This window comes from Diaporthe batatas (genome assembly GCF_019321695.1).
Source record: "Diaporthe batatas strain CRI 302-4 chromosome Unknown Contig00018, whole genome shotgun sequence".
Lineage (NCBI taxonomy): Eukaryota > Fungi > Ascomycota > Sordariomycetes > Diaporthales > Diaporthaceae > Diaporthe > Diaporthe batatas.
The window spans coordinates 195,979-222,026 of record NW_025408565.1 but is presented as its reverse complement, the minus strand read 5'-3'; the positions used below and the strand labels follow the sequence as shown (position 1 = coordinate 222,026).

The following is a 26,048-nucleotide window of genomic DNA, read 5'->3' as shown; positions in this document are numbered from 1 at the left end:
AAAGATAAAACTATTATTCCTTTAAAGGTTCTAACTCTACTCTATAAGTAAACATCTATCTATTAACTTTATAAATAAAACTATTTAAAAGTAGTTACTTAATTAAATTAAAAATAGTTAGATAAAGTAACTATACTTTATTATTACTTTAAGTTTATAATTCTAATAGTTTTATTATAAATAAAAAATAACTATTAATAATTAAATTTATAATTATATAAAAATAAACCTTTATTTTAAAAAAGGTTGTTATTATTTAAAATAATTAATATATTTCTAAAAGTTAAAAATTATAAACTTAATTTAAAATATATTAAAATTTATAAAAATCTTAAATTTAAACTTAAAAATATAAAGCTTTAACTTACTTAAAAGAAAAAAGTTAAAAAAACTTAAAGAGAGGTTTAAATTAAACTAAAATTAAATTAAATTATAATATAATAAAATAATTAAATAAAATTAATTAAAATTTTATAATTATAAATCTTTTAACTTTATACTTAAAAGAGATTATAATTACTATTAAAAAAATAAGTTATATAATAAAAACTTATTAATTAAAAGTAAAACTATTAATTAAAGACTTTTAATTAATAAAGAATTATTAAAAAATTTAAAAACTATTTAATTTAAATTATTTAAATATATTAATAATATTTATAATAATTATAAAATAATTAAAAGAATATTAAAAATTAAAAAAGAATTTATTAAAATTTAATAAAGTTAGTTATTAAAAGAAAAAAAAATAAAAAAGAAATAGTTACTTAAAAGAAAGGTTAGCTAATTTATACTTTTATAAAAGTATAATAAAATTACTAAAGGACTTAATAAATTATTAAATATAATTAATAATAATAATGAAGATTTTTAAAAATATAAATAAATAATGAATATTAATTAATAATAATAGTTAAAAATAACTTTTAAAAGAAATATAATTATAATAATTAAATAAAAGCTATAAAAAGTACCTTTAAAGCGTTTTAATATTTAATTATATCCCTTCTTAAAGTTTATAAAATAATAAATAAAACCTACTTACTTTTTTAAAAGAAATAAAATTAGTTTTATATTAAACTTAAACCTAATAAACCTTAAACCTCTCTATTTATACTATTACATTTAATACTATACCCTACTATAATATTTATTAACTATAATATTAATATATATTATAAATAAATAAATATTAATTATTTAAATTACTACTTTAAATATATTTATAAATATAATTATTAAAAGGTTTTTATTTATATTATTATTATTATTATTATTAAATTAATTAAATAATTTAAAACTAATATTAATAAATTAATAAACTTATTTTATTATTATTAATATATTTATTATATTAATTTATATAATAAATTTTATATTATATATATAAAACTTTATATTTATATTTTATTAAATTAATATTATTATTTAAACCTTTTATTATAATTTTATTAAGTTTAATAAAAGAAAAAAAAATAAAAAAAATAAAAATAATAATAATATTATTATTTTATATATTAAGTATATTAAGGTATTTAAAAGAGTATTTATACTTTATTAATTTAATATTTAAATAACTTAAAACTATATAATATAAAAAATTCTACCTTATATAAATAAAATTTTAATTATTTTATACTTTTAAATAATTTATTTATATTATATAAATTTAATATATATTTAAAGTATTTAAATTATATTATTAAAAGAGCCTTTATTAACTTATTTACTTAATATAAACTTAATTAATAAATATTTTATTTAAAAATCCTTTAATATATTTTTATTTTAATTATATATTATAAATATTAATATAATAAAACTTTATAATAACTTTTCTTACTTTATAATAATTAATTAAATTATTTAATTATTATTATTATAAAGTTTTTATATACTTTTATATTAATTTTAAATTTAAAATAATTATTTAAAAGTTATAACTTTTTTAATATATAATAAAAGCTTTATTTTTATTATAAATATTATAATTATATTTTATTAAATAACTCTTTAATAAATTAACTTATTATAAATATTATAATATATTTATATAATAAATATTAAATTTTTTATTATTTATAAAAATATTTATATAATAATAAATATTTTTAAAACTTTACTTTTATATTATATTATTAAAAATATATAATAAATAAATATATAATATATTAATTTATTATTTTTAAATACTTTAATTTTAAATTAAATAAATAAAGTAAAAATTAAATAATTATAAAACTATATTTATTTAAATTATTACTACTATATATAAAATTAAACTTATATATTCTTAATAAATTTTAATTTATTCTTTTATTATTTATTTTTATACTTTAAAATATATATTTAAATATTAAAATATTTAAATTATTTAATAAATTAATATTAAAATATTTAATAATTTTTTTAATATATAAGTTATAAACTAAATAAAGTTTACTAGCTACTTAATTTCTTATAATTTAAACCTTAAATACTATTTAACTACTTTTAATTTTTAATTTTATATACTTTCTTTAATTTATTTATTACTTTATAAACTTTTAACTTATTATTTTAATAATAAAGAATTAAATAATTATTAATAAAAATATTATAATAATAGTTTTTATTTATTTTAAAAATATTTTTATATTAACTTATAAATTAAACTTTTAAAATATTAATATAAACTTTTATATTACAAAATAATATATTTTTAATTTATATATTATATTATAAAGCTTTATATACATTCTTAACTATTTAAATTATTTAAAACTTATAATAAATAGAAACTTTATTAAATTAAGTATTAAAAATATATTTATTATATTAAATTATTTAATTTAAAAGTTATATTAAATAACAAAAGTTATAATATATATATAAATAATTTTATAATAAGTATATATATACTTTAAAGTATATTTTATAATTATATATTTATATATATATATAATTAAACTTTATTATATTTTAAAAACCTATTTTAATTTTATTTATATATAAATACTTATTTAAATAAAATAATTTACCTTTAATTAAATTCTTTTTATTATTTTTATATTTTTATTAATTTAATATTTAATTTAATTTATATAATAAATTTAAAAATCTATTATTAAATAATTTTATAACTTTTTTAACTATTTAATAATAATTTATAAAGTTTATTTTTATATAACTTTATTATATATATAAATTTAAAATTCCTTAAGTTATTAAATATTATTAAATTATTATAAATAATATTATATATAGTATTTTATATATTTAATTTTTTTTTATTTAAAACTACCTATTAATTAAATATATAAATATTAAAAAGATTATTTATAAACTTTTAAAATATTAATATATTTATTTTTAAAAGTATTATAATAAAAATATTTTTATATTTTAATAATAATTTTATAAATATTAACTTACTTTTATTATTAATTATTTTTTTATTTTAAAGTAAATAGTTTAATTAAATTTAATTATAATAAAAATTAATTTATATAATAATAATATTATTAATATACTTTTTATTAGAAAAGCTTTTAATTATTTATTAATAACTTTATTTTTAATTTAATATTCTTCCTTTAAAGCTTTTATTTTAAATTAAAAGCTTTTATACCCTTTAATATTTTTATAATTAAATTAAATATTTACTTTAAATTTAATAATTAGCCTTTTAAATAATAATTTTATTTTAAATTTATAATAAATATATTTAAAACTTTAAATTTAATTAAATATTACTTAAAAGGTAGTACTTTATTTAAAATACCTATTTAAATAAAATATTTATTTCTTTTCTTCTTTATAATAATCTAACTAAGTATATTTAAATATTATTATATATTTAATTAATTTACTTTATTCTATAAATTATAAAATATAGTTTTATTAAATATAATATTATATATATATAATATATTATTAAGTTTAAAATTTATATTAAATAAATATTTATTATTTTATATTTTATAAAATATTTAATATAAATATATAATTAAACTTTATAATTATATTTATAATATTTAACTTTATAGTTTTTTATAATAAATATATTTAATAATATATATATATATTTTTAATTTTAATAAAGGTTTATAATAAGTTTATATATTCTTTTAAAAATATATTAATAAAAATATTAAATAAATTAAGTCTTTAATATTTTATATAAAGAGTATTATATAACTACTTTATATAAAATTAATTATAAAATAAATTACTATTTTATTTATATATAATTATATTTTTAAAAACTTACTTTAATATATATTTTAATAAATTAAATAATAACTTTTAATTAATATACTTTATATTATTATTAAATTTATAAATATATATTAATATATATTTAATTTAAAATCCTATCTTTTATATTATATTTTATATATAATTATTTTATAAAAATATTAAAATATTATTATTTTATTAAGTTTTATAAATAATAAATTTATATTATATTTTATTATATTTATATAATTTTAAAATATAAAAATATATTTTTAAATTTATTTAATAATTTTTATTATAAAATATATTTAAAACTTATTTTAATTATTAATAACTATAATATATCTTTAAAATTAAGTAAAAGTTAAATAAATTTATTAAATATATTAAAAATTATTTTATTTAATTTTTAAGAACTTATTTTAATATAATCTATTTAATATATATTAAAGTATAATATTTATATTAAATATATAATATATTATTTATTTTAACTTTTATATTATTTATATTATTACTTTTAAAATATTTAAATTAAAATATTTAACTTTAATATATTAAAGATACTTTAAATTTTTTTTTATAATAATAATATAAAAGAGTATTATATTAATATTTAAGTTAAAAGAATTATAATTTTTATATTATTTATTAAAATTTTTAAAAATTTAAATAAATAAAATAACTTATATTTAATAAATATTAAATTTTAATAATACTTTAATTATATAAAATTATATTTTTTTAATAATTTTAAATTTAAATATATAATTAAACCTATAATATTATACTTTAAATTTAAATAAAAACTTTTAAAATAATATTTATATAAAAGTTTTTAATAATAATAATATTAATTAATATTAAATACTTATTTTAAGGTTTTTTATAATATTTATTATATTTTAAAATATTTAAATACCATTTTTAATATTAAAAATATAATTTTTACTTTAATTAATTTATTAAATTTAATTACTTAAAATAAATTAAATTTAAAAACTTTAATTATTAATAAAATAAAATACTCTATAATTATTAAATAAAATATTCTAAAAGTTAATAAAGAATTCTTTAAATAATTAAAAAGATTTAATATATTTTTAATATTTTAATTAATTAAAAAGTATTTAATTTATTAAAATATATAAATTTAGTTTATTTTTTTCCTTTATTAATAAAATTAAAATATTTATTTTTTATTATTTTTTATTAAAAGCTTAATATATAAATTAATTTACTTATTAAACTAGAAATATTTATATATTTTTAATTTTTAAAAGTATTAAATTATTTTTTTAAATTTTATTATTTATTTTAAAAACTTTTAATAACTTATTTTATTAAAATATAGTTTTAAAGAATTATTTATATTTTATTTTATTTAAAAGATTTATAAGAATATTAATAAAGTTTTTATATATTTTTTTATATTAATTTTTAAATGCTTTTTAATTTTAATTATTTAAGAATAATAAGTATTATAAATATAATAAGTTTTTAAATTTATCTATTTTTTAATATATATTATTCTTAAATTATTTATTTAAATTAAATAAAATTTAGATTTTTAAATTAAATTTATTTTATATTATTAAAGTTTAAAGTATTTAATTAATTTAAATTAAAATAAATTAACTATTTATAATATTAAGGAAATTTTATAATAAATATATTTTTAATTTTAATAAGTTTATATATTTTAATTTATTTAAAGGTTTAAATTTAATAAATATATTATTTAAAAGTTAATTTTTTTATTATAATTAATATTATTTAATATTTTTATAATAACTATTTATATATTTATTTTTAAAAGTATTAAAGTATTTTTAAATATTTTAATAAATAAATTAAATTTAATAAATTATTTAAAATTTAATATTTTTATTTATATAAAATTAAATAAGTTTAAATTAATTATATAGTTTATTTAATTTTAAATTAATTATTAGTAATTATTAAATATAATAGAAATTATAAAAGATTTAAATTACTATTTATAATACTTTATAAGTTTCTTTTAAGTAATTTTTTATTTAATTTATTAAGCTTAAAAGCTTTAAGTTATATTTATTAATAAATATATTAAATTTAAATTATTTAATTATTTAATTAAAGTATTTAATTTAATTATTAATATATTTTTAATAAAAATATTAAATATTATATATTTTAAAAGCTTAATAATATAAAATTAAATTTAAAAATTTAAGTTAATAATATTTTATATTTCTTTAAATATAAAATAAAATTAAAATTAAATATATTATTTTAAAAACTTTTTTATTATAAAGGAATATTATTTTAATAAAGATATATTTAAAGTTTTTAAAAGATATATTAAGTAGTATAGTTTATTTATTTTAAGTTAAAAGTATTTAAATAATAAAAATATATTTAAAAGTATATATTTAAAAGGAAAATTAAATTAAAGTTAGGTTTATAATTATTATAATTTTAAATAAAGTATATTAAATAAAATAAATTAACTAATTATTTAATTATAAATAGTAAGTATAGAAAATCTATTTTTATAAATAATAGAGCATTATAATAGGTAGACCTAATTAATTACTTATAGCTCGATACCTGCTTGGGAATATTATATATACTCGGGAATAGTATGCTTATCTCTATAGAACCGCTAGTCGTGGTCCCAGTATTATGGGGCAGTAGCCTCAAAGCCCTTGCAGCAGGAGACGAAGGATCGGAGTGTTGCAACGCGAAGCATGTTGGTGCTCCTTTTCCCTTGAGTGCAAATTCGCCCCACATGTCTTCTTTTTTTCTAGCTCACCAACAGGCGCCGGAACCACCGGGGTACATATATTGCCAAGTAACCGTTGGTAGACGGTAGCAGTGGAGAGCCAGGGTGTTCGTCCTTGATAGCAACCAACTGGTCCCGTCAGGCGGCGAACTTTTGCAAACATCTCCCACAAGGATTCAGGCATTCTCACTTTTGCCGCTCATACAATAATCATTGTTGCGGGCTCACAAGATTCTTCCGACTCCACCCCATCTGCAAGACCGACTTAGTCATTCTCCTTCTCCAACACTTCCTTCAAGTCAATCATCATCGCGGTCATCATGTCGGACATTCGAGAGTACAAAATCTCCATCCCTCGAGCCACCATTGAAGAGACACGTCAGAAGTTGGCACTAGCAAAGTTCCCAGATGACGCCAGTGCGGATACTTGGGAGCATGGCGCGCCTACCGCAAGCCTAAAGCGCGTGGCCAAGTACTGGCAGGATGAATTCAAGTGGGAATCATTCGAAGAGCGGTTGAATCAACTGCCACACTATGAGACTGATATGAAACTCGATGGTTTCGAGCCATTCGGATTGCATTTCATTCACCAGCGGTCCTCTAATCCAGATGCGATTCCGCTGCTGTTTGTTCATGGATGTGAGTGCAGAACCTATGTGTTCAATATCGGATACGAATCTCGATAGCCATCTGACATCAGTTCTCCATTCATAGGGCCAGGAAGCTTCCTTGAAGCGACAAAAATTCTGCCGTTGCTCACTGCGAAGCAGGAAAACGGTCCTGGCTTTCACCTAGTGGTGCCATCGCTACCAAACTTCGGATTTTCAAGCCGGATCCCAAAGAAGGGGTTTGGTCTGCAACAGTATACTGATACTTGCCACAAGCTGATGCTGAGATTGGGATACAAGAAGTATGCCGCTCAAGGCGGCGACTGGGTGAGTTTATTTGACCCCCACCCTCCGTACTGGAAGTGGCCCCACAGAGGCTAATCAGAAGCGTACCTGCCTAGGGCATGTACATCACCACATCCATTGGCAACTTATATCCGGAATCAATGCTGGCACTGCATCTCAACTTCGTCCTCGCTATGCCACCGCCACTGACAAGGTCACCGCTTGGCTTCGTGCGTTTCCTTGCCACGCATATGCTGAACCTCTACACGCCCCAGGAGCAAGCGGGCCTGAAAGCTGCCCAGAACTACCAGGACAATGGCATCTACTACCTTCACATGATGAGGACCAGACCCCAAACTATTGGCGCCATGCTCGAGGATAGCCCTGTCGCACTGTTGGCCTGGATCTATGAGAAGTTGATCGCCTGGACAGACGACTACCCCTGGACAGACCAAGAGATCTGCGAGTGGGTCAGCCTGTATTGGTTCAGCCGCGCTGGTCCCGCGGCGAGCGTCAGAATCTACTACGAGATGTTCCAAGGCGAATGGCAGGCAGACACAGGGCGTGCGATACCGAAGGCCAAGCTGGTAAGTGCACGGAAAATTCCAATGCTGAGACATTCGCTGATGTTGTGATGATTTGAAGGGATTCTCATATTTTCCCAAAGAGATTGCTGGAACTCCGAGGATGTGGAATCGGCGCTTGGGCGACGTCGTATTTGAGAAGGAGCAGGAGAAAGGCGGCCATTTTGCAGCCTGGGAGCAGCCGGAAGCCCTTGTGGAGGACCTCCGGCAGATGTTCCGTTCTGACGGTCCGGCATACCAAGTGTTGCATCAAAAATAAGCTAGGAATATTGTTGGCGGTTAACAATGTGATGGTTTTTATCATGGAAATCGAATAGCAGGATGATGTTCGCAGCCTCTGTCGCCTCCCGTCAACCTTAAAAGTCCCCCTCTGTGGTCACCAATGTCCACAGGTCACCATGGGAAATCTCGCGACGTTGGAAAATATCACCCAAGTTTACTCAGATATACTGGCTGATTCAGCTTGCGAACACATATTTTCAGAAGGCTGGAGAATATAACACAAGTGATTTTCCATTTTCCATGGAACCACTACCTAGCCAAACTATAATGTTGTCTTGCACAAAGTGATAGACAAAAGTACTATGACTACAGAGAAACGAATTGTCTGACCGTCATCTTCTTTCTCGAGAAACGAGAACTGACACTTAGACCTTGACGGTTGATCCGACTGGGCCAAAACGGATGTTGGACCAGACGACCTGACTGTTTTGGGTCCGTTAGCATCATTCGGGGCAAATTTCCCAGGGAACATAGACATGACTTACGCGCTGCCATATTGGGACTCGACTTCGGATGGGACACCAGAGGTCTGAGGGCAGTCGCCACGGTCGCCACCGGGCTGGCCGGCCTTCTCAGGTGGGTAGCTGGAGTCCAGCCAGAGCATGTTGGCGTAGTGCTGCGCAGCAAGAATCGTCAGTGGATATTTTTGGTAAATCTATGCATGTCATATAGACTTGTTAGAACTTGACTTACATCGTCCCAGATGGACATGACGAGGACCATGGGCTTCTGGAGAGCGGAGTTGAGTTGAGAGAACCCGCCGACCTCGGCGAAACGGTCGCGGTCGCCGAAAGCCTTGAACTGGTTCGTGCAGAACTCAGGGGTGATGTTGCTGCTGGACGAGATGCTCTGTGCGGATGTGAGTATTTAATTAGTACATTCGGTGTCGCCAACGTCATCAAAATGAACTACTCACGCTGTCCGTTGGAGCCGGGATCTGGATTGTCTTGCCACCCTGCACGAAGAACTGAGAGAGCTTGTTCTGCTCGAAGCGGGTCACAACACTGCAGCATCGAATGTCAGCTCCTAAATTGCAGGAAGTATGGGGCCCGTCGATGCCTCAACACCGCATAGCCTGGGGTACTGACGTGAATTTCTTGCTGGTGTCGAGCGTCTTTCCCTTGCCATAGAAGTCCTTGTTGCCCATGCGGTAGGGGTTGTAGTCACAGCCGTTGGCGTCGCATTTGCCAGCAAAGCGGTCCTCAGAGTATGTGCCGCCGCAGTTGTTCTTTTCGCAGACATGGTATGCGTTGTCAGTGCACGCGTGAGGTGTGAGTGCGAACGAGTGAGAGTTGCTCTCCCTACGAATCGCCGGCGGGTCAGTCATGGGCGAAACTTATATAGGCTCCAGTCTTCTCATTGAAACGTACCAAACATCGATCTCAGCACAGCAGCCTCCCATAGGCCCAACACCAGCGTTAGCATCATTGGTCGAAGCAGCCCATCCCTCGACGTTGGCCTAAGATATTGTGTGAGTACTCATCATAACTGCTACCTCTGCTTTGAAGCAGTCACAGGAGTGGAATGCTCACCTTGCCACCGACGAACTTCAAGTCGCGAGCACATTGAGCATCGCAGTATCCGACACCATACTTGGCGCCAGCCTTGTTGTTGGTCTGCTTGGACATGCCACCATCCTGAGACAGGTCAATAAATGTTCTCCAGTAGCACGCATGATCTATAGCTCCTGCTCACCTCGTCCATTGCCACGAAGTACAGCGCAGCGTTGAGACCACACTCCACAGTGGACAGATCGACGTCGAAGGCGAACTCGTTGTTCATCAGCGTGAACATCTGGTACTTGGAGGAGCTCGTGCCGGCCATCAGGTAGAACCGCGATCCGATGTTGGTGCCGTACTCGTGCTTGGTGACAAACTTGAGGGTCAGGGCATTGCCGCTCGTCGATGCACCATAAGTGGTGCCGTAGTTGGCACCCTCGAGGGCACAGTTCTGTGCACATTCATCGGCCTTGCTGCAGACAGATGTCCACCTACGTACGGGGAGCCCGGCGTGTTAGATCAGACATTCGCGGCGACCAGGGATTGAAGTGAATTCGACTCTCTCTGGGTTCTGTCACGTACTTGTTGCCATCATAGCAATTGTCGGTTCCCTTCGTGGAATGGAGCCAACGCCAGTTGGAATCGATGACGACTTCAGCGTTCTGTGAAGTGCAGCTGCCGCCCGAGCCTGAGCATTTGGACCAGGTGATCTTCGGGTGAGTCTCACTCTGCTGAGTCCCAACCTGCTGGGCCTTGACAGCAGCCAGCAACGACAGAAGAGCAAGAGCAGATCTCGCCATGGTAGATTTCAAAGAACAGTGTTGGTGATATTCTGCCGTTTGGGTGAATTATAGTACCATCTAGAGCATTCGTCCACGATTAACGAACGTGACCTGGGACTAACTCATCTTTATAGTTTCCAGTCCTTGCCTCTAGCTCTGATTATCCCAATACACCCGCATCTAGAACTCTCTCGGTTCCTGGGCGTGATTTGTTGCCCCCGGCGTCATCTAATGATCCAACTGATCTCATCGTATGCAATGCCGCGGAGTCTCGCATCTGGAGTTTTGTCCCTCTTGGGCATAGCTTGAGGCGGCATCATGAGGTTCTGTGGCCACGGCAATTTCGCGCAAATTGTAAACAGTTGATGGAGTGGCACACCCCCAGGCAGTTCAATGCTTTTTGCCGTGCCCAGCCTGGGGTACAGCATAAGCAATGTGCCAAATAAGAAGTGATCTGTTATTTAGCCGCGATATTCAGTCGCCTAACCGACCCTTTCGTTTTTCGGAGCGATATCTCACTGTCCCTGCTGCTTGGCACGCTTGGCGATGCAGAGCTGGACCCTTGAAAGGCGGGGATTTCACCCAGAGTATCCTAACCGAACAATGCTGGATTCGTGTCTTCTCCGGATTTTGGGCGATCATTTCTCTCTATACCACACGTAAATCAAGCGAAAAGTCGTGGAGCATGGGTATGCTATCTTGACCTCTGCAGATCGGCTTCTGGGCCTCATCACCTAGGGGAGGCTTGATCGAGCAATGACCGCGGCAGCCGAGGAATCTTGGAAAGCTTTTTGGAAAGCTTCAAAAAGCTTGAAGACTTTCTGTGGGTCTTTCAACAACACTTGGCTTTTTTCTTTTCGGGGGCTTATCTTCCAGGGTTGTCGTGACCTCAGAGTAGCACATGACATGGTAGATATTATATCGTACAGATGACCAGACCTAGGTACCTTACCGGGACTCCTTCTACAGCCCCCGGCCAGTCGTCCAGTCGGTTTCCAGTCTGACGCCAAGTATAGATTCACCTATAGTGCTTGCCACTCATCTTGCGGTGCAGTGTTGCTACCCAGATGCAGGGCCATCCAAACTGTATGGCCCCTACAGGTGGCACAACGCCGGTGGCAATTTAAATCTATTTTCCAAGCCAAGCGTCGTATGGGTCAAGGCCCGAGCCCCCACAAAACATCTCGGCTGGAGGAGTTTGTCTCGAGGGCCTCCCGCGAAAATGTACGATGTGACCCGCAACAGTGACAGTGACTCGTTGCCAAGCAGTTCCAGCCTTTCGGAAGTCGGGAGACTATCCATACCTACGCAATGACCAGAGGTGGCGCTCTGCAACTGTTGATGGATGGCATGTGTACTGAGATGGGGACTGGAAGTGGTGTGAATACCAGAGCAAGCTACATCACCAAGAGTGTGAACTTCGAAAGGTGCCCAGGTACTCGATATCAAGTTGAAGCTGAGGAATCGGCCTAGAGAGATAATCTCCGACCAGGCCGACCATACCGTAGTAGGTGCAGGCTCCCTTCGGTGTTCTCCAGACAGATTTTTCTACTATCGCACGACGCTGTTATCTATTGTCCCGCCCCCTGGAGGTATCTGTGACCAAACTCAGGCGTTCAGTCATCCATGCGTGTTGCTCTTTCAGAGTCCTGTCAAGTCGAGACTTGAGTTTGTGCTTTCCAGACCCAAACCACCACCTCCAGGCATGTCGATAGATCTGAATGATCTCGCCCACTGTCAGGTTGATGACTGCCTTGTCTCCAATGTTGAGCTTATCCAATGTGCCAGAAGCATCCAGGTCAAAGGCACCATTCCTGCGTTGCTTCTTAGGACGCCCATCATGAATTCAGTAGGACTGGTAAACATGGCTATCTATGAGAAAGCCGGATTTAAGCGGGACACGAGCTTCAATTTCCCGAATGGTACCGTCGCCCCCGTTCCATTTTCCTTAGGCCGCCACTGCCTCGACGGATCTCATATGCGCGCACTAGCACCGCCATCTGGTGCTCGATTACTTCGGCATCGTTTTCCGAGTGTTGGTAGAGTGCACGTTCAGCCGCATGTTCCCTGTGCCAATCACGACTCTCTCCCATACTCCGCCCAGGGCTCGCCGTAGCTCTACCCAGGAACCATCTTCCTTGTTCAGGGATCTCGGCCTCCCATGCCCCAGCCGAAGCTGGCCGCATACCTAGGTAACTATGGCTTGCGGTACACCCGCCAACTGCCCGAAGGGCACCTTCATGCAGAAATGGCTGAGAACACCAAATTTGTGCAGTCTATCAGTGTAGACTCATCGACTCCCAAGACAGCCATCTTCTCCATACTGAAGCCAAACAAAAGTCAGCACAAGGTTGCCACATGTACAATGAACGGTAGACGATACATACGCTGCCGAAAAGTCAGTGTTCCATGCATCTTGACTACCGGCATATTCTTTCCAGTCAGCACTCGTGGCCTCGTCGGTAGCAAGTGACTGGTCACTGAACAAAGTCGCTGGTTGTTCATCGTCGAGGACCTCGGTGTAGAAGGTCGTGCTGTCCAGGTTCCCGGGCGTCGTGTCAAACTGCGTTCCGGTGAGGTTCTTGCCAGCGCTGTGCGAGCCGACAAGCGCGACCAGCTCACCGCTGTCAAATCCTTTGGCAGCGAATTGAGCAATGATCACGGATGCGTTGCTGGCTGGTGATGGGATCTGCCCCGCTGCATTCGCGGTGTCCACATCTGCCCTACCGACCTTGATCTGGATATTCGGGCCCGGAGGGCAGGCAGCAATTGCGACGGCTGTTAAAACCATTAGCTGCGGTCTGCAACAATGTCGATCCGGCATGTGTCTGTCCTACCTCCAGCTACTTGTATCATATCTGCTTTGCTGACATTGTATTCAGTGGCTTTCGCACCAAGGGTCTAGTAGTAATCGTGCTTTAGCGAAACGCCATGAAGCTGGAATATTAAACAGTCTTGATTTCACTTGAATCGACGAAAGAACAGCTGGGGAAACGCAAAAGAAACAGGAACTTTCTTACACTGCAGATGCTGACAAGCTGGGCATTCTCTCCGCGAGCAGTACACTCATCGCTGAGAATGATGGATCCATCGCACGCCCCTGGGAAGCAGTCATGAAATGGCAAGCGGATTGCTGCTCTCGCATCTTCGGTGCATCCATCGGTGCCCGAGAACGAACCATTGAGGTCGGCTGCGACTGTGCCCCAGACGGATGGACATTGAGTCTGGCCATATCCATGAGCGACCAGATACGAAAGTAGTAAGACGGAAGCTGGTTCAAAATACATCTTCTTTTCAAGAAATTGGACTTGAATCTAGACTGGGGGTGTTGTGATTGATCGAAGAAGGATTACAAACATGCGCAACGGGACTTCAGGTCGACATTTATAAAGATTGCTGGACAAGGACCCGAATTGGAAACAGCCCACGGAGAGCAGCGATCATCACTAAGGACGAACAGCAAGCCATCACTCATCACTGCAGCTGGGCGCGTAAGCTTGAAATCAACATTTCGTATCCATGTGTCTCATCGGTTTCGCTTCTATTCCGTATACGTCCGAGGACATAGGTCTCAACCGCTGTCCTGAAGTTCACCGGACGCAAGAGGGTGGACACTCACGTGCTGAGACCTCGCGTCTCTGCATGAATCCACTTCTAGGAGGTCCTAAGGTTACATATACACGGGTTGATATGTCGGTGCTGTGACTTCCAGCACAATCTAACCAACGCGCAGATGCAAGCCAAGTTTTCCGGATGTCACTCTGGACTCATGTTGCATCACGAATATCGTATACCCGAGTCTCGAAGTCAGTAATTGAGGTACATAACAGCAAATACATATGTAGGCAGGGTTGTAAATTTATTCCTTAATTTCTTAATCTAACTAAGTTAATCTTTAATCTTTTAGTTTTTAGTTAGATTATAATTTAAAAAAAATAGTCTTTAATTACTTAGTTATACTAAGTAATTAGAACTAAAAGACTAAGATTAAATTAAAAAAAGACTAAAAGATTAAAAAAGAAGTAAGTCTTTTTTATTTAAGTAAAAAGTAGAGTAAAAAGTAGATTAAAGCTAAGGTTAAACTTAAACTCTATAAGTATTAAATAAATTTTTTTTATATACTTTAAATTTTCTACCTATACTATTTAATAAGACCTACTTTTTTTAATTAAATTAAAGATTAAAAACTAATTTATTAATTAATTTAATCTTTAATTATAATTATTAATTAAAAAAAGGTTTAATTATTATTTCCTTAACTAAAAGTCTTTAATCTTAGTCAAGGCCTATAACTAAACTAATTCAGACTAATTTCAACTCTGTATGTAGGCAGCCGGAGTGGAAAGGCGAATATCCATGCCAGCTTGTAGGTTTATGCTTCCGCGGCTGTCACTGAGCTCTGTGTAGCTTTTCCTATTTTCTTTTCTTTTCTTTTTTGTCTCATTTTCGCATCGGTACGAGCCGTTCAAAGGCACGGATACAGCCTCCTTTGATCATTATTTTGCGGAAGCTAACACTCAATGCAATTAATACCTTACCCCTGGCTCCCTCGAGCGAGACAACACAAGCAACACTCCATACAATCAGGGATCAGCAAAAAGATTGGATTCAAGCCCGCCCCTGTTAGCAAATGCCCTACCCATTGGGTAGCACCAGTCATGACCCCGTGGCGTGGTTTATCTCAGATGGGAAGATCTTTCCGGAATTCCTGAGTGCCCAGATATGGGAATCCTGGTCATCTCTTTCACCTCGACCGCCCGCTCGGACGGCCCATTACTCGACGGCATCCTACGGGATATCGTGATGGGCATACTTACGCGCGTCACTTTCGCGTCGACAGCCTACTCAGGTACAGCGTAGCCCTATTAAATGTCTGTCGAAACGCCCTTAGAAAACAAAAGCATGTGGTCGAGTATGTCAAAGCCCATGTTGTCACCAAGGACACGTAATCAGTCACGGTAAACGGAGGTTTGATGATTGGTTGCGCACAGTCCTCGTTGCAGCGGTTTGCCTAGTCTCCACTATAAAAATTCTCCTAATTCCCGTATCACAGAAAATAGAACCCTCAAGACGTCAATCTTCTCTTAAAGGGAGGCTTTAGCTATATTATATTTTTTATTTAACTATTTATCTATTTATTATCTTCTTAACTTTTAAACTAACTATTAACTTATATTTTAAGTATAAAGTTAATAATTATTTAATATATACTCTTAAACTTATTTATATATAAAATTATTAACTTCCTTTATAAAACTCTCTCTTTTATTATATTCCTTATATATTATATAAAAGTAAATAAATCTTTAATAATAAAATAATATATTTAAAAAAGAAAGATTTAATTTTTAAATATTTAAACTTTTACTTTTTTATATAGTATTTATTTAATATATAATAAATAAACTCTATTTAACTTTCTAAAAGTTTTAATCTTTTATAAAATTTATATAAAAAGTTTTTTAAATAAGTTTATTATTATAATATTATTATTCTATTAATAATTATATATTTAAAATAAAATTATAATATATTTAACTTATTTAATAAAAGTAGATTTAAATAGTTATATAATAAATATATTACTAAAAAAAAGTTAGTTTATTAAATTTTATATTATAAAATTCTTCTTTTTATAAAAGTTATTTTAAAACTATTTTATAAATTAATATCTACTCACTTAGTAATTATATCCACTCACCTAATTCTCACCATTCACTCACCTAATACTTCTTTTAATATATATAGCTCATATAATACTATATACCTACCAAACCTACCCTATAATAACCCTAAAAATTATACATTAAATACTTTCTTACTACTATACCCTTATAATAAATATATTACTTAATAAAAATAAAAAGAAATTAATTTATATAAACCAATCTAAGTACCTATATATTTATTTTTAAGTTAAATAAAAATAAAAAATTCTTCTCCTAATTAAATATAATAACCTCTCTTATTCTAATACCTAATTATTACTTATTTTACTATTTTATTATTTTAATAATAACTATATTAATAACTATATAACTATAATTATATTAAATTTATAATTATATTAATAAAAAGCTAAAAATAATAATAATTTATTAGTTAATCTTACATTTTAACCTTTATTATACTTATTAATTATCTATACTTTATATATTAACTTTAATAATAAAAGAAACTAAATAATTTAAAATTAAAAGTTTAAATAAAGCTATTATATTAAATATTAAGGCTATACTTTATTAACTTATTAATAAATAGGTAAAGATTCTATATAACTAATATTTTTATAACTTTAACTTATAAAATAGCTATATTAAGGTATTAAATTATAATTTAGGCCTCTTTAAAAACTACTATATTAACTATACCTAATAAATATTTTTATATTTTAAATTAATAATATTATATAATAATATTTTTATAATAAATATTAAGGTTATAAATATTTATAAAATAAAAGATACTATTTATAAATTTAATTAATTAAAATATATAAATTAATAGCCTCTTTAATACTATATTATTATAATTAATATTAAATACTCTACTATTAATTAATTAACTTATTTTTACTATAAATATTATACTAACTAATAAAAAAGCTTTAAAAACCTATATATAAAATACTATTATAACTTTAAATTAACTTTTAATACTTATAATAAATATTAAATAATTTATTAAAAGATATTATTAAAGTATTATTAATAAAAAATTCTATTAAAAGTAATAATTATAATATAATTAAAATAATATAACTAACTATATATTTATATTATAATAAATATTATATTAGTAAGTAAGTAATAGAAAAACCTTTAATAAGATAATACATTATAATAGATATAATAAAAGCTTTAAGGATTATTATTAATCCTTATAAATAAAATAAAGGTTAATATAGTTATAATAAGAATTTTATACCTATTTTAAAAGTAAATAATAGTAAATTAAGTTAGGCTACTTAAAGATTTATTAGTATAAAGTAAAGAGGTAAATAAAGGATTACTTATTATTTTTAAATAATTAATTTATAAAAGAAGTTTATAAACTTAATAGTATAATTTTAAAATAAAATTAAAATTAAAAATTATATATAAAAGTAACTATTTATATAAAAATTATATTTAACTTAAATATTATAACTTTTATAATTAAAAGTTAATTAATAAGATATATATTAATATATATTATAATTAAGTTATATAGTAAAGGTTATAAAAGGGTATAGTTATTAAGCTTTTTTAATATAATACTATTTTTAAAGTTAAAATTCTATTAATTTAATATGATATAAGCTATAAGAAAAGGAAGTATAGAGAATTATATAGAAAAGTTATAAAATTAATTATAAAGTATAGTTAAAAGGAAAGAAATTAATATAAATAAAGTTAGGTTTAAATAAAGAAGATTCTATATATATTAATATAATAATAATAAATAAAGAATAATTATTATATATATATAGAATAAATATATATATAAAGGTATTTATTTTAAAATAAAAACTTAATATAATTTATATTAATTAGATTTTATATAATATTTTATAAAAGTAGTTAAAGTTACTTTAATAATATAAATATAAACTTATTATTATATATATATTAAGTTTATTTTATTAGAATTTATATTATATAAAAATATTTTTATTATATATAGATATAATATTCTTATATTATTACTTAAAACTAAATAAAGGTAAGCTATTTAATATATTACCTTTAAAACTATTTAAATAGCTTAAAACTAAAGATATATTAAGTTTTTCTATACTTATATATACTTTTATTATTATTAAAAGGTTAGATAAAAGTAATTATTTAATATATTACCTTTAAAACTATTATATATTATAGTTTAAATAAACTAAAGATATATAACTAGTTTACTTAAATAAATATATAATTATAAAATAAATTATAATTAATATATATAAAGTATAATATAAATTTTATAAGTATATATAATAAAACTTTATATAACTTTTATTATAATAAAATAAAACTATTTATTTAAATTATAATAAAGTATAATAAGTAAGTTAATAGTTTAATATTAATTATAATAAATAAAATTATTATTAAAAATATTATAAAATTTAAAGTATATTTTTTTAATTAAAGCTTAAAAGTTAAATACTTATAAATATATTATATATTAATTAATATTTAAATTATATAACTTAATAACTATTAATTTAATATTTAGTTAAAGTTTAAATAACTTTATAATAAAGTCTTTAATAATTTAATAACTATTAATTTAACGTTTAGTTAAAATTTAAATAATTTTATAGTAAAATCTATAGTTTAATAGTTATTAATTTAATATTTAGTTAGGGTTTAAATAGCTCTATAGTAAGATTTATAGCTTAATAGCTACTAACTTAATATTTAATTAAGGTTTAAATAGTACTATAATAAGGTCTTTAATAGTTTAATAATTATTAACTTAATGTTTAATTAAGGTTTAAATAGTCCTATAGTAAGGTTTATAGTTTAATAACTACTAACTTAACGTTTAATTAAAGTTTAAATAATCTTATAATAAGGTTTTTAATGGTTTAATAATTATTAACTTAATGTTTAGTTAAAATTTAAATAATCTTATAATAAGGTTTATAGTTTAATAGTTATTAACTTAATGTTTAATTTATAGTCCTTTATAGTCTCTTTAACTACTTCTTACTTATTAGTATACTTTAATAGACTTTAATATGAATTTAGAGCTGCTAAAAAATTTATTTGTATAGAGAATTAAAAAAATTGATTTATAGGTTTTAATTAATGATATATATTATTAAAGGCTTTTAATAGAAATAAAACTTATATTAATAGAAAGGTTTTATTATAGTAAATATAATAATATTACCTTCTTTTAAAAAATAATTATTTAAATAAAGAAAGTTATAATAACTTTATATAATATTAACTTATTATATAAATATTTAATAATAAAAGTTTTTTAAACTTTATAGTTTTTAAAATATTAATAATTACTTTAAACTTTACAGGTATATTTATATAATATAAATTTATTAAAAATAGTTATATAGTGTGCTATGGATTTTTATAATTATAAAATTATATTATTTAATAGATCTTTTAAAGTATATATTTAGGTATATATTATATTTAATGTATTATTTATTATAATAGTATGTATTTATATAGAGCTATTTTAATTTATAGGATTATATTATATTTATAGAATATTAGATATAAGTAGTTATATAGTATATTATGGATTTTTATAATTATAAAACTATACTATTTAATAGATTTCTTTAAGGTGTATATTTTTATATATATTATATTTAATATATTATTTATTGTAGTGGTATTTATTTATATAGAGTTATTTTAATTTATAGGATTATATTATATTTATAGAATATTAAGTATAGAAATAGTTATATAGTATGTTATGGATTTTTATAATTATAAAACTATATTATTTAATAAATCTTTTTAAAGTATATATTTTTATATATATTATATTTAATATATTATTAATTAGTAGGGTATATTAATTAGTAAGATGTTAGTAGTAGTGTAGGTAGGTGTAGTTAATAATAGTAAAGTTAGGAATACTTTTTATTATTTTTATAGTAGTTATTTTAATATAGAGAATTTAAAATTTTATTTAAATTTAAATAATATATATATATTAGGAGATAAATTTAATAATTATAAGTTAATTTTTTAGATTTATTATATAAATGAATTTTCTAAGTAAGGTGTTTTTATATAGGAGCCTATTAGAGTGTATTAATAGGTAATATAATGTTAGAGAGATTATAAGAGGGGAGAAAAAAAAAGTTAGAATAGTTATAACTTTAATAAAGTTAGAGGCTTAGGGTATTTCTAGTACTTATAATTATTATTATATATTATTTAATTAATAACTAAATGTATTAAAGGATTGTTTAGCTGATAATTAAATATATTAAGGGATTTTAAACTAGCTATTAAATGTATTAAAGGATTGTTTAATTAATAATTAAACCTACTAAGGGATTTTAAATTAGCTATTAAATATATTAAAGGATTATTTAATTAATAATTAAACTTACTAAGAGATTTTAAACTAGCTATTAAATATATTAAAGTTATTTAATTAATAATTAAACCTATTAAAGGATTTTAAACTAGCTATTAAATATATTAAAGGATTATTTAATTAATAATTAAATTTATTAAGGAATTATTTAGTTAATAACTAAACTTATTAAGGAATTATTTAACTAATAATTAAACTTATTAAAATATTTTAAAGTAGTATTTAAATATATTATAGAATTATTTAGTTAATAATTAAATATATTATTAATAATTAAATATTTTATAATAATATTAAGTTTATTAAAATAATTATTAAAAATTATTTACTACTTTAATTTATATTTAAATAAGGATATCTAGCTTACTAAGTACTTTATTTTTAAATATATACCTATAATAGCTTTTATATAAAAGTATAGCCTTAAAACAATAAAGTTAAAAATAATAAAGTTAAAAATAATAAAGTTTATTTAATATATATATATTAAGAGATAAATTTAATAGTTATAAATTAATTTTTAAAATCCTTATACTATTTAATTTTTAATATAATTAAAATTATAATAAAGTTTATTAAAATATTTTAATAAGTAAAATAAAATTAAAGAGACTATAAAAGAGTTAATAAAAAGATAAAACAAGTATTTATAATAAACTTTTAATAATAATTTTATTAAATAACTACTATAAGTACTATAAAAGCTAAAATTAACTAAAAATAATAAAGTTTAAATAATATATATATATTAAAATAAGTTTAATAATTATAAATTAATTTTAAAATCCTTATATTATTTAATTTTCTAATATAATTAAACTTATAATAAAGCTTATTAAAGTATTTTAATAAGTAAAATAAAGTTAAAAGGATTATAAAAAGGTATATAAAAACTATAGAAAGTTAAAGCTTATTTTAACCTTTAATAATAGTATACCCTATAGCTTTTAAAAGGAAATATTTAGCTTATTAAGTACCTTATTTCTAAATATAAACTTCTATTAAAAGTAACCCTTTCTCTACTTTATTTTAAACTTTAAGCCTAATTTATCCTTATATAGTATATTTTATAATTATTAATAAACCCTTTATTAAAATAACTAATAGTTTTTTTTAAAGTATAAAGTAATTAATATAAATTTAACTTTTTTATAAAGTTAAAAGATTTTTAAAAGGTTTACTTAATAAATAATAAATAATAAGTTAGATTTAAAGGGCTTAATAATTATTTAAAACCCTTATTAGTTCTACTTTTAAAAGAAAAAAGTTTAACCTTTTAATTTCTTATTTTAAATATAAACTTTTATATAAAATTAATCTTTTCTTTATTTTATTTTAGATTTTTAATAACTAATTATATTTAAATTTATTCTTATATAGGGTATTTTATAGCTACTAATAAACCCTTTATTAAAATAATTAATAATTCTTTTAAAGTATAAAATAATTAATATTAGCTAACCTTTTTTATAAAGTTAAATATATTTAATTAAATATACTTAATAATAAAAATCTTTAAGGGATTAATAAATAGTAATTAATAATAAGTTAAATTTAAAGTATTAATAGTTTAATAACCTTAAAATTTAAAGTATATAACTTTATATTATAATAATTTAAAAATTTATTTTATATTTTTTATTTTTAATTATATATCCTTTTAAATAATTTAATAAACCTAATAATTTTAATTATAAGGGTTTATAATTAAAATAATATTATAAATAAATTTATTTTAATAACTTTTATTAATAGTATATATATAATTTAATTATATATAAACTTTTATAAATACTTTAATATTTTATTAAAACTATATAAATAAATAATAAAAATATTATTTATTTAATAAACGTTAAATAACTATAATTATTAAATATAACCTTTTTTAAGATATTTATATAATAATTTTACCTACTTATAATACTTTAAGAAATAATTTATAAAAATAAGAGTTTAACTCTTAAACTATATTATAAAATAATTAATTATTAATTAATTACTTTATAAAGTATTTAATTATTAATTAAATATTTTATTACCTATAGGTTAGAAATTAAATAGAGCTTAAAAGAGTTATTCTACTTATAAAGTATTTTTACTTAACTTAACTTTATATAAATCTAAACTTATATATTAAATTATCTTTATTATAAATAGTATTAAGTTTATATAATATTAAATATTTATTAACTTATTAAAATATAAAGAAGTTTATATATATTTATACTTAAATTAATACCCTTATTATAAATATATAATCTATTAAAAACTTTTACTTATTATATTTTTAAAATTATATATATATAATATAAATATTAAGGTATTAATATTTAAACACTACTATTTATACTATATACTATTTATTATTAACTTAATATAGCTTATTAATTTTAAAATAAAATATTAAAGGTATTATTATTTAAGTATTAATATTTCTATTAACCTTTATAAACTTATACTTTAAATACCTATTAATTTCTATTATTAATATTTATTATTTAAAGTTTAAATTAAAATAAAAATTATAATTATATTATAAATTAATATTATTAAAATTATTTAAAATATTATTATAACTCTACTTTAAGATTATATAAAGCTACCTTACTTTAAATATTATTAAATAAAGTTATTTTATTTTAAATATAAAATAAAACTATCTTACTTTAAGTATTAAATAAAGTTATTTTATTTTAAATATAAAATAAAATTTTAAAATATATTTTAAAGGTTATTTAAATAGAAATTAATAAATAAACTTTAATTCTTTTTTAATAATACTTTTAAAATATAAATTAATTTTTAGTTTTTTTATATACTTATATATATAGATTTAATAGACTTTAACTTAAAAAAGAGGATATTATTTAATTAAACTTTTAAACTTTAAGTTATAAAAGGAATATTTTACCTTTATAAACTTATACTTAAAATACTTTTTAACTTTTATTAATTAATATTTACTATTAAAAGCTTAAATTAAAGTAAAGATTTAAAGTTATTTAATAAACTTATATTATTAAAAACTATTTAAAATATAATTATAATTTTATTTTAAAGATTATTTAAAAATACTTTTTTATTTAAGGATATTATACTTAAATTTAAGTAAAAGAAAAAAAAGTAAAAGAAAATAAAAAAATTAAAATAAAATTAAAAATATACTTTATAATAATAATATTTATTATAAAAGTAATATTAAATTATATTATAAGTAGTATTATACTATTTATTAATAATTAAATAACTTATAAAGTAAATAAAAAAATTTTTATATTATAAATTAAGTTATTTATTATAAATAAATTTAATATATTTATTAAATTTATATATATTAACTTTTATAAAGCTTTTATAATATTATAAATATTAATTTAATTTCTCCTTTTAAATTTTATATTTTTAAATATATAATTTATTATATACTTTTTTTATTAATAATAACTTACTTATAAAATTATTATAAATAAAATATAAAATATATTATAATACTATTTTTATTATTTTATTACCTTTAAGAGGATGCTTAATTTATTAAATACCTTATTCCTAAAAGGATTCTCTAATAGTAAGTTAATTCTTAAAGCTTTATATATTTATTATAATAATATTAAAAGTAATATTATTATATAATAATAAATTATATTACTACCTTTAATTTATTTATATAAACTAAAAGTAATATAAAATACTTTATAAAAGTATAAATATTATATTTATTTATACTATTAATTATATTTTAATATTATATTATTATATATAATTAAAAATAGTATTAAATATTTTATATTAATACTAATTATTATTTATAAAAATTAAAAACTTAAAAATAATAATAAAAATAATAATAAAAATAATAATAAAAATAATAATATAAAAATAATAATAAAGAAAATAATAATAAAAGATAATAATAAAAAAGATAATAATAAAAAATAATAATAAAAAATAATAATAAAAATAATAATAAAAGTTAATATAAATAAATATTATAAATATTTAATAAATATAAATAAAAGTAAGTAATTTATATTAATTAAGTATATAAAGTATATATTTAAAAGTTAAATAAAAGTATTTAAATTTATAATTTTAAAATATAATATTAAATATTTTACTATTATATAAATAATTAAGGATATTATAAAGAGGTATATATTAGCTTTAATAATTATTTATAAAAATTAAAATTTTAAAAATAATAATAAAATAACTATTATATTATTTTATTAAAAGTTTATTATAAAAAAGAAAAGTTAAAATAATAATAAAAATAAAAATAATAATATTATTATTAATTATTTTAAATATTATTAAAATAATTATTATAAGGATAAAAAATTAAAAGTAAATTATAAGAAAAAGTAAGAAGAGAGGTAAATATAATATAAGTTATAAAGATTCTTTAAAGGATAAAAGTAAAAAGAAGTATAATTATTCTTTAAAGAGAATAAAGTATTACTTAAAAAAGAAAAGATAATAAAAATAAAAAAAGAAAAAGAAAAAAAAAAAAAAAAGAAAATAAAAAATAAAAAAATTAAAATAAAAGAACTTTTAGTAATTATATATTAAGGTTAAAAGTATAATAAAATAATAGAGGAAATATAATAGCTATTTATAAAGGTAGATAATTTTTAAATATATTTAAAATTTAAATAAACTATTTAATTTAAAAGAAGTTAAAATTTAAAATTATTAATATTTTAATAGTTTATATTAACTTTATATAAATAAATAGATTATTAAAGTAGATTTATTTTAATTAGAAATAAATTTTAAAGGAGTTAAACTTAACCCTTATTATTACTATTTCTATATAATAATAATAAAAGTATATTATACTTTTAAAGAGTTTATATAGTTTTATAATTTAAAAAAAAGCTATATAAGCTTTAAAAGTATAATATAGAAAATAATATCTATATTTAAAGTCTATTAGAAAGTTAAAA

General features: G+C 23.7%; 3 protein-coding genes across 3 annotated transcripts; 1 reads left to right on the top strand and 2 right to left on the bottom strand.

The window, feature by feature from the left end:
* Positions 1 to 7,621: 7,621 nt before the first annotated feature.
* Positions 7,622 to 8,724, top strand: KVR01_012141 (uncharacterized protein; the record flags this gene model as incomplete). The annotated part of the gene is made up of 4 exons (XM_044786254.1): positions 7,622 to 7,627; positions 7,759 to 7,923; positions 7,998 to 8,468; positions 8,527 to 8,724. 4 exons carry the CDS (start codon positions 7,622 to 7,624, stop codon positions 8,722 to 8,724), a joined length of 840 nt encoding a protein of 279 aa, XP_044638719.1.
* A 388-nt stretch (positions 8,725 to 9,112) lies between these two features.
* On the bottom strand, positions 9,113 to 11,046 carry KVR01_012292 (uncharacterized protein; the record flags this gene model as incomplete). The annotated part of the gene is made up of 9 exons (XM_044786272.1): positions 9,113 to 9,170; positions 9,233 to 9,363; positions 9,441 to 9,596; positions 9,664 to 9,751; positions 9,836 to 10,048; positions 10,118 to 10,206; positions 10,280 to 10,384; positions 10,443 to 10,737; positions 10,829 to 11,046. 9 exons carry the CDS (start codon positions 11,044 to 11,046, stop codon positions 9,113 to 9,115), a joined length of 1,353 nt encoding a protein of 450 aa, XP_044638870.1.
* Positions 11,047 to 13,266: 2,220 nt separating this feature from the next.
* KVR01_012297 (uncharacterized protein) lies at positions 13,267 to 13,884 on the bottom strand (the record flags this gene model as incomplete). Its single annotated transcript, XM_044785136.1, has 3 exons — positions 13,267 to 13,351; positions 13,416 to 13,806; positions 13,866 to 13,884. 3 exons carry the CDS (start codon positions 13,882 to 13,884, stop codon positions 13,267 to 13,269), a joined length of 495 nt encoding a protein of 164 aa, XP_044638875.1.
* Positions 13,885 to 26,048: the final 12,164 nt, after the last annotated feature.